This window comes from Ptychodera flava, unplaced genomic scaffold (assembly GCF_041260155.1).
Source record: "Ptychodera flava strain L36383 unplaced genomic scaffold, AS_Pfla_20210202 Scaffold_47__1_contigs__length_1083325_pilon, whole genome shotgun sequence".
NCBI lineage: Eukaryota > Metazoa > Hemichordata > Enteropneusta > Ptychoderidae > Ptychodera > Ptychodera flava.
The window spans coordinates 321,953-332,864 of NW_027248369.1; the positions used below are offsets into that span (position 1 = coordinate 321,953).

Consider the following 10,912-nt stretch of genomic DNA (forward strand, 5'->3'; position numbering starts at 1 on the left):
GTCTAAATATGGCAATATTATCAAATGCAAAGAAAAATTAAAGTTATTTACCACAACTTCAGGAATGCACAATTTTTGACATTAGTTATCGAAAACAAGCAATCTAATGCTTCTACTTTTCCATTTTTACATAAAAAAAATTGAAAAGCTGACGTTTTCGTAAAGTGGGGACTCTCTTTCATTCTGTTTTACATTTGTTCTTACTGAGACTTCTCCTGACGCTGTAGAATTCGAGAAGCACTTTGCTGAATACTGTCAACATAAATACCATATATAATGCTCAAAACTTTGGGTTTTTTTTTTATTTTGCGTACAACATAGTGATTATCATAATAAACACAAACTAAAGAAGGCTAAATTCACAAGTTTGGCTATTTAGCAATACCGAAATCAATATCAAAGTAAGCATGGGTTACATACTGATTGTGTAAATGTGTCAAATACTTTTAGTATACACGTTCGTATCACTGTGCAAAATACTTGAAGTAAACCAATACATACACATATACTGATTCTGTACATGTTTTACATATGTTTAGTATACACGTACTTGTACCAATAAAATGCTGTAGTACAGTGTACAGCTGATGTGAAAAGGTCTGCATTACGTATACCCATGATCTGCATAGATATAAGCTCTGCATATCAATGTATTGGAATGTTCCATATACAGAGACATACAAACGCATGCAATCAATATTCCATATGCATCAATATACGTAAATATGCAGTACATATTTCAAGCATTTTTTCCAGTTTATTCTAATAAAATGCAAATCTACAGTGCACTTTTGTTGTGCAAAGATCTGCATTTCATATTTTCTTGATCTGCACAGATTCATGCATATCAACGTATTGTGATGTTTCATTTACCAAGATGTACATTACATGTACAATAATGTTGTGTTCCACCTACGTAAATGTACATAAACATACTTAACAAATATCAAGCAGATTATCCAGTGCACATGAAAATAATATGGGGCTGTCTATCAACATCGACAAACTCGTTTTGCTGTCAACCCTGCTGAAGTTTCAAGACAGCAAATACCTTCTTACAAATTCATGATCACTTTAAAAGCGTTGCATGAAAACTCCATTATATGTATTGTATTGGCATGGATTGTTGTCTGTATCACAGGGCAAAATGCTTGATGTACAACAATATACACATATACTGATTCTGTGTATGTGTCAAATACGTTGAGTATACGCGTACGTATACTAATTAAATGCAAAACTTCAGTGTTCACTTAGTGTGCAAAGATGTGCATTACATATACTCATGATCTGCATAGATAAACGCTACGCATATCAACGTATTGGAATGTTCCATACACAAAGCTATACATTGCGTATGCAATTAATATTTTGTTCAATATAAAATCAATATACGTAAATATGCTAAGCGCATATCAAGCATGTTGTCCAGTGTATTTTAACTGATTAGTGCATGTAAACTTGAATACAGTCACAAATCAATTGCTTGTATTCAGCTAGCCTGTATTCATGTGGACTCGTGTGAATTAACGTGTATTGTTCTAAAATACAGAAAAATCATTAGTGGTAAATTATCTGTTTCATTTTATTTTGATGTATTGAAAAAGAAAGGGGATTGACTACTATACAAGCTTCACACTGAAATTAAAAGTTAAATTTTGGTTGTCGTTTGATAAGTCTATAAGCATCATGTTTAAGCTGAACTAGTGGACAATTTTAAGAATCGAAGTCCGAATGATATAACAACGATATTATCTAAACTAGATTTTTCACAGTCATAGGGTAATTAATTTTACAGTTTAATAGTTAAAGTGACAGTGATTAAAACGTTTTGTTGTTATGCAGAGAAGCAGTTGGATAAAGAAATTATTTTTTCTGCTCTTTGCTGTTAGAGAGTAGATTTAAGAGTTTCTTGGTTTTAGCCCATTTGAGCTTGTATTTGGACATAGAGTCCATTGCCATCTCAAGCTTTCAAAGAGAAGTTCCTATTTTATGACAATGGTTCCCTTAATATTTTACTGTATGTGTAAGATTTTCGAACAAAACTCTCTAAGGCATATGAGTTAGCCTGAGAAAACCTTGAGTTATCTCAGTAGTCCATGAAAATCAAATACGATATAAACAACTCAAAACGGATGTTTGAACCAGGTCAAAATTTTTGATCTTCTTCCACTTCCCGGCAAACAACTCCATGCTCGTTAATTGAGGACACATCTAATTGATGAGAAATTAAGCGATTTAAATGACGTCATTATTTCACCTAACAGGCAAAAAAAAAAATTATGCCACAAATATGCTTAAAGGAAAAGTCCACCCAAAATGTAATTAGCTTTATACAGGTTCATATTTATGTCCCAAGGCATTTATCATTACCTTTTGCACAGAAATAGCGATTTGTTGAAGTTATCGATGAAAATAAATATCAAAATCAGGCAATATGGAGACTTTTTAGCCGACTATGCGCGGCCATATTGTCTACTTCCTTCGCAAAGCATGCCGGGAGAAATGCCCGGATGATGACATAAATTTTGCGGGTTTTTTGTATTCGCTAGAGGGTCTGATCTACAGAGTCTTATAAACAGTTTACGCCTGCCTGTAAGTATAAGAGATGTACCAATAATCATGTGCAATGCAAGGCACTCTTCATGATTCGAACCCGAAGTGAAAACGCCGCCTGTAAAATTGGTGCCGGTGAAGATTGGCACTGACATACATTTTCAAAATTATAAGTACGGTGCATGTTTTTACGTATGCGAAGGCCGTTTACAAGAGAAGGACTTCGCCGGCAGTTTGACGAGCCATGATCAAATTGGAATTAGGAAACGACTTCAAAATGATGTTGTACCACAAAATAACACTTGAAAGCTCCTTATGTTGAAATGCGTTATCTTGAACCAAGAATTGGTGCAAAAGAGTTCGGGAGAAAGTAGATGCGTAGATGAGAACTTTCATGGATGTCGGAAATATTTCAGACATAATTCTTCTCTCTTACGAAAAAATAGGCACGTCAAAATAACCTTTTTCGTGCATCCGTGTTGTAAGTAGAATTTTTCTACGATATCACGGCAGCAAGTCATATTTTTGTGGCGTCGAAAAAAAGAATGAGCAATTGTACCAAAAAAATTGTAAATACAAACATGAAACAGTAAGAAAAGTTGGTTACTTCGTTACCAGTGCAGAATTACAAGGGGTTTTGCCAAAATAACCCATCACGTGGATTTCAATAAATAGTCACAAATGAACTAACGTTTTCTATAAGTACGCTACACGACCGGTCGTACTACCATGTTGGATTGTAGGGAAAACAAAGCTCTCTGTTGTAAGGTTTCTAGAAATTTCCATGTAACTACTATAAAGATCAGAGTGCATCGTGTCATCATTCTAAACCTCAGCCTTAAAACTTTAAGAGTATAGTCATGTTATAGATCACAATGTTTGCATCTTTTCACGCAACCTTTATAAATCCAAGAGAAACTATATAAAGCATTTTGAAGTTTATCTTAGTTCTTCAAATCAGTGAAAGGTGGTTTATATTGATTGTAAGCCTCATGTTTTTCTGCAGAATTTAAAAGGCAAAAAGAAACGGAAATTGTTAAGATGAAGTTTATTGTTGCAGGAATTTAACCTTGACATTATACATCAAGGGCAGAGACAATTTGATTGGGACTGTCTCTCTAGTTAGAATTTATTGGTGTTCACACTTTTAATATCATTTTTGTAAAAGAAAGTTTTTTCTTTGAAAAACCTTCTTTTTCGAAGAGAGGGTGTGTTATGTAGGTCATTTCACCCCGCACTCAAGACCAGAGTTCAATTTATCTTGAAAATTCTCAAGGTTGACGAACGAAATGTTTTTTTGTGTGTATTTGTTTTGTGTGTTTTGTTGTTTTTTTGTTGTTGTTTTTTTTGGGGGGTAGCATATTATGAGTATGTCAGAATCATATGCTATGGGCAGAGTAATGTGCTTGTGAAAGATAAGACCATACTTTATATAGTCATTCAATTCATATTTATTTTGCAGTGATTTGTAATCCGCAATGCATCGTTAAAAAGCTATTTTGCAATTCGATGCGTCTGTCTGATTCAGTTTTACTTACTTGTTTGCTGCTGCATGGAAAAGAAAATTGATGGCAATGGTGTCTTGGAAATTCATTTTTACCACCAAGGTAAGTATAAAATTCTATTGGACTTTTTTTTGTATTTAAGTTGTTTTATTGGTAACATTTTCTTTAGTAACAGTAACTTAAATTAAAATAAGTACAGTGCTTAGTTATCTACAATTTCGTGTAAAATTGAAATCCATTTGCTTCAATGTCTCTCTAATTTGTCTTTTTCCAGAGCTATTTCGTACTCTATATGGTAGTTGAATTTCACTTGCAACATAAGAGCTGCATAGGTGTGGTTTACTCTGTTTCATTTTCATGGCATAGATGTGTCTTTTGGCTAACAATAGCAAGTGATTATGAATGTCAGAGTAACTTCAACACCAAAGGGCACTTCATTTAAGTTATGTCTAGTGAACAAACTGAGAGATTCATCGAACGATGTGTGAAACTTGTTCCAGAATGTCTCAGTGAATTTACAGGTGTAGAAAAGATGATCTGGTGTCTCGTGTCTGTTTTTGCAGAATGAACAGAGCGGTGATTGGTCCATGCCTCTTCTAGATAGATCGTAGTTTGCGTACAGAATATGATGAAGAAGTTTGAACTGGAATTCACGTGTTTTTGTGTCTGTGGTTACCTTAAATGGTAGACTATATATTGGAGACCATGGTCCAGTAAAGTCATATTCTCTTTCATAATAGCGTTCATTAATTGGACTTAATTTATCTTCACTGTAATGGCATTTCTGATGCTCTCGCTGGTAACTTTGTGGCAGGGTCGAAAGTTACAATTAAAAAACACACATTCGTATTCATCTTTAAACACCGGCTCAACCAGCAATGGCTCTGGCCATCTAACTCTGAGACATGCTCCATAAAGAAGGAGAACTTCGTTCCCTTTGAGGTTTTTGTTGGCTAATTTTTCCCATTACATATACCCCTCCTAGGTAAGTAAATCAAATATTAATCCAAACCCTTTCTGTCTTAGCTTTGGATTATAGACAGACTTCCCTCCAATAAGAACATTTCTGTTGTTCCAAATTGTTTGACAAGTTATGTCAATCTCAGAGTTATTGACCGCAACATTGCAGACCGACCAGGATTCAAGCATTTCTTGGTAGATTCTCGGTAGGGCAGACTGACTGAATTAATATCGAAGTTACACTTGAATAGGTACTTTCCACCCAATGATTTTAGGCGATGGTTGAGAAAGAGTTTCCAGGGGTGCTCTATGTTTTCATCTAGATACCTTTTAATAAGGTTATACGCATAAACTTGTGCGTAGTTTTCACATCGGGGTCCTTGACCCCCCCCCCCCACTCGGAGACCCTCTGACCATTACCTTTGTGGTTATTCTATCTTTCCTATTCCAGAGGAAATTGAAAATAGCTGCTCAAATCTCTTAAGAATTTCAGGTGTTATTGTGGTCATTCTCATGACGTAATTATGTTGTGATAGGGCGAAGTTTTTCAATATCTGAACTTTGCCCATGAGTGTCAGGGATCTCTTTTTCCATGTTCCCAGAATTACTTCAATCTGCTTGAGTGGTGTTGCATAATTGACAGTAATGTTTAACTCTTGGTTATACGAAATGTAACTTCCTGCAATTTTGATCGGGATGTCGGCCATTTGATGCTAAATGGATTTTTCTTCGTCTTTTCCACTTACCAAGCCAACTAGCTTCCGTTTTAGTAGGGTTGACCATCAAGCCTGAGAGTGAGTGGAACTCCTGCAACATTTCAAATATTCTCTGACATGACTTTTCATCTGTTACAAAGTCGTCAGGTCATCCGCAAATGCGGCATATTTGCATTCACCTATTCCTGACCTGATACCCTTGACATTGGCGTCATCATTCAAGCTAATTAAGAATATATATAGCGCTAGGATGAATAAAAAGGTTGACTATGGATCTCCTTGTCTCACCCCACTTTCAATGTTAAAATATCCGGTACTGAATCCATTTTTCATAACGTAACTGCTCAATTCTGTGTAAAATGTAAGGAACCAATGTTTAAAGAGTGGGCCAAACCCGTATGTATTTAAACACTCCAAAATGTAATCCCATTCTACACTGTCGAAGGCTTTCTCAAAGTCTATGGCAAGCAGCATTCCCGATATTGATATTTTTATTTAATTGACACTGTTGATTCAATATACAAGGTTGTCCATGAGGAAAATATGTAATAATATTTCAATAAAAAAACTAGAAATATCTATGCATTTATAGATCTTTGGTTATTGACATAAATGTACTTTGAAACACAGAACAGTTCTCTTCTTCCACTGTGAATTTAGCAAAACAGACATGTTTCAAACAAATCTCTTGTCCTTCATCAGTGTCCACACTTGATCTGACAGAAAGATCCAAATGCAGGCATTTAAACAGCTGGAGGTGTGAACAAACTTGAGGTGTGAAAACGTTTCATTGTCACAGAAAATGTGTTAAGTGTGGACATTGAACTGTCCACTGACTCTCAGAATGTCACCATAGATGGGTGGGATCTCATATTTTCCAACATTGGCGTTGAGTGGTGGATTGTTTACATTAATGTACATGGCCTCTAATAATCTTCTTTTGTCCACGTGTTGTTCTTTATCAATGACTTTGACTGACAAAGAAGACAATTCTGGAGGTTTGTGTTTACTTTCTGAAATATGTTGTCGGATAGCTGATTGATCTTTTTTCTTGTGTTCTTCAAAGCGTTCCCTAAGAGGTCTGCTGGTCTCCCCTATGTAATAGGCATTGCACCCCGTGGTTGCACAATCTATTTGGTAGATGACGTCTTTCATGTTCTCTTTCTTATTCTTATCTTTGGGTTTGACCAGGATATCTCGAAGTGTGTTGCTGCTTTTGAAGTATGTCTGTATTCCTCTCTTTTGTAGTGTATTCCTGATTCTTTCACTGGTGCCTTCGATGTATGGTATTACGATGAAACATTTGCTGTTACTGTGTTCCTGGTTGATGGTTCTTTGCTTGTCTTTGGTCGATTTGATGGTACTTGACCTTGATCTGGCCCATGTCGGAAAACCATTCTGTTGTAAAACATGGCTTATATGTTCAAATTCCTTCTTTCTGTCTTCTTGATTTGTGCATACGTTTTCAGCCCTGTTAAACAGTGACCTTGGTACTGACAACTTTGCATTTAGTGCATGATTACTGTTCCATTGTAGATATAGATCGGTATGTGTTGGCTTCCTGTACACTGTGGTCTTCACCTTGCCGTCAATTAATGGAGTGACTTTGGTGTCCAAGAAAGGGATGCTTCCATCAGCTTCTGGTTGCTCCATGGTGAATTGTATGCAGCTATCTCTACTATTGATGTAATCATGGAACTCTTTTACTTTGTCCTTCCTTATTGCTGTGTTGGTATCATCAACATATCTGTACCACCAGAGAGGTGCCAGGTCGGTGTTTATATTGGCAAGAGCCTCGTTTTCAAACATTTCCATGTAGAGATTGGCGACTATGGGAGATATCGGTGAACCCATTGCAGCACCATGACATTGACGATAGAAGTTGCTGTTGTAAACGAAAAACGTGTTGTCGAGACAGAATTCTAGAAGTTTGCAGATAGTGGCAGTTGACATCGGGGTTCTATTTTGAAGGGTGTCATCATCTTGTAATCGTTGCTGGATACATTTTAAAGCCTTGTCTGTGGGTATAGAAGTAAACAAGGCACTGACATCAAAAGAAACAATTGTGTAGTCTGGTGGGATGACTTTGTTCTTCATTTTATTGACAAACTCTGTGTATCCTTGATGTGGTGTGGTGATTTTCCCACTAACGGACCAATAATTCTAGCTAGCTCTTTGGCAGTGTTATATGTACAACTGCCAATGGATGATACAATAGGCCGGAGTGGTACATCTGCCTTGTGTATCTTTGGTAGACCATAGAACTTTGGGGCAGGTGTAGATCTCCAAGCTGGTCTTAGTTTGTTGTAAAGGACAAGCGATTTGTTCGAAACATGTCTGTTTTGCTAATTCACAGTGGAAGAAGAGAACTGTTCTGTGTTTCAATGTCAATGCTTCCATGATGAACATACACAGTATTATAAATGTACTTGGCTGAATTGGAGGTTTAACAAGTTTGACTTTTGAACTTCAATGAAAATGTTGATTCGCTATATATGGCAGAAACTCTACACATTGTTTTTCAAATATGAAGATAACATTTTGTGTGCATTTACGAATGTTAAATAATGAATATGGATGATCTTGATTGGACTACGGTGCGTACGAGTTGATGTGTGTACAAGTAATTTGATTTTGGAATTTCACCGAAATGTTGATTCACTATATGTGGTATATATGAATAAACTATGAATAATTTATACCTATACAAAACTAGCTCAATCTGTGCAGGTATTGACTTTTGATATTTCATTTCAAAGTTCTCAATTGGATTAGGGCTGTTACAAGTGGATTTGTGCGCAAGAAATTGGATTTTGGAATTTCACCGAAATATTGAGTCACTTTACATGGTAGTCTATGAAGAAACTGTAAATATTTTTTTTTCAATACAAAACTAGCTAAGTCTGTGTATTTATTGAGGTTTGATAATTAATTTTGATGTTCCTGATAACGTTAGGGTGGTAACAAGAGGATGTGTGTGCAATTCAAAAAAACGGTTTTGGAATTTCACCAAATTGTTGATTCACTACACATTGGAGCCTATTTGGACAGTATGAACATTTTTCTCAAAACAAAACTAGCTAAATATTTGTGTTTATTGACGTTCGATAATTCCTTAAAAGTTCGTGCTTAGACAAGGATGGTAACAAGTGGATGTGTGTTCAAGAAAATTGATTTTAGAATTTCAACAAAATGTTGATTAACTGTACATGGTTATCATGAAGAAACTGTGAATGTATTCCCAATATAAAAGTAGCTAAATCTTAAAGTTTGTATTACTTGATGTTTCAAAATTCATTTTAAGTACCTGATTAGATCAGATGGTTCAAGTGGATGTGTGTGCAAAATATATGATTTTGAAATTTCATTAAAATGTTTATTCTCTATCATAGCAGTGTATGAGACAACTACGATTATTTATATACAATACTACACTAACTAAATATGTACTTTTATAGGTGTTTCAAAATTGACAAGAATAAACTTGGTTCAAATAGGCTATTTAAAATTTCAGACGAGAACAACTTTGAAATTTCACCGAAGGTATTATTATACTTTTTATGGTAGTCCACAGGTAACTGTGTAATATTTTCAAAGACAAAACTTGATGTACCTCTAACACGTAAATAATAGGAATTGTTCATTGCTCTCAGTGAGCTCGATTTACAAGAAGACATGCCTCAGAGTTACCAAGGCAAGATGTTCATGTGACAGATGATTATACTTTTAGTCAGATATACAGTTAATGACTTCAGAGAATAAAATCATGCAGCGAATCATTTGTACTTCCAAGAATAATTTTGAAAACTTATTTTTGACGGAATGGCTAAATTGAAAATAAAGCTACCCCCCTCTGTGCTGTTTGACAACACTGCATAAAAACCCTATAATACTTACTGTATTAACATGGATTATTGCCTGTATTTTAGCTGAAGAGTGCATATACAGATGAATACAGTCAAGAATCCATTTTTTGTATTCAGCAAGCCTGTATTCATGTGGATTCATGTGAATTCACGTGTATTACACTATTATACAGGCAACTCATTAATGTGAATTTATCTGAATTATTGGGTTTTCACTGCATAAAAACCCTATAATACTTACTGTATTAACATGGATTATTGCCTGTATTTTAGCTGAAGAGTGCATATACAGATGAATACAGTCATGAATCCTTTTTTGTATTCAGCAAGCCTGTATTCATGTGGATTCATGTGAATTCGCGTGTATTATACTATAATACAGGCAACTCATTAATGTGAATTTATCTGAATTATTGGGTTTTCATGCAGTGATACATGCCGCCCCTTTCAAGTTTTCAACTTTAAGGGGGCCCACCCCGGCCGCAATAACTGAACGACCACTTTCAGCAGTTCTGGACATTACAGACAGGGTTATGTGTATTCCATACTGTAAATTTTTAGAAGAATTTTTAAGGTAAATGTTTAGAGCGATGACCCTTTTGAACATCCTCCTAGATTTGGTTCATGTTGTCGTTTGTTACGTTTAAAGTATTCTGTTGCACAAAACCTAGGTAATCATTTTAATACTAACATCAGTGTTTGTAACTGAAAACATCACTTCAAGTACTAAAACCAGACTTGTCCTTTTGCGAACGTTTTTCTCAAAGAGGGCATGTTAGACCTAAAACCTTATATTTGGCCATTTTAAATTAAATGCAAATGAGAGTAATGAAGCCTACAAGAGTCCCACTGTAAACAACTTTGCTCATATACCAAATTTCCATTCTTATATATACCAACCCAGCTTCCTGTAGGTTTCTAAGTCTGTGCAATGAGACCAAAATACAGAGACATATAGATTCTGTACTGAGGAAAATATTCAGAATGTACCCATGGCAAGTCGATTTCGGACAGATTTTTGTGTAACTGAACCTCATCCAGAATTCATTTTAAAATGTGTTTATATGTCCTCGACATAACACTTTGAATATCCTATACGAACACTTTCTGCGCAGAATGCATAAAGAGCTGGTTAACCAGTCCGGGTAATGTCCATATAGAATATATTATGACTGTCCAATCAGCCAACCTGCCATCGCCAACATCATGAATAATTAACTATGCAAACCTAGAATTGTAGATTGCAACGAGTTCAGAACTTTTTGGCTTGATTTCACCCTTTATTTTTAGGACTCGGTAGTTTTAGATG

At 35.4% G+C, this 10,912-nt stretch overlaps 1 protein-coding gene across 1 annotated transcript; it reads right to left on the reverse strand.

Moving 5' to 3' along the window:
• Window positions 1-6,544: 6,544 nt before the first annotated feature.
• Window positions 6,545-7,834, reverse strand: LOC139128274 (uncharacterized). The gene has a single exon (XM_070694078.1). It carries the CDS (start codon window positions 7,832-7,834, stop codon window positions 6,545-6,547), a length of 1,290 nt encoding a protein of 429 aa, XP_070550179.1.
• Window positions 7,835-10,912: the final 3,078 nt, after the last annotated feature.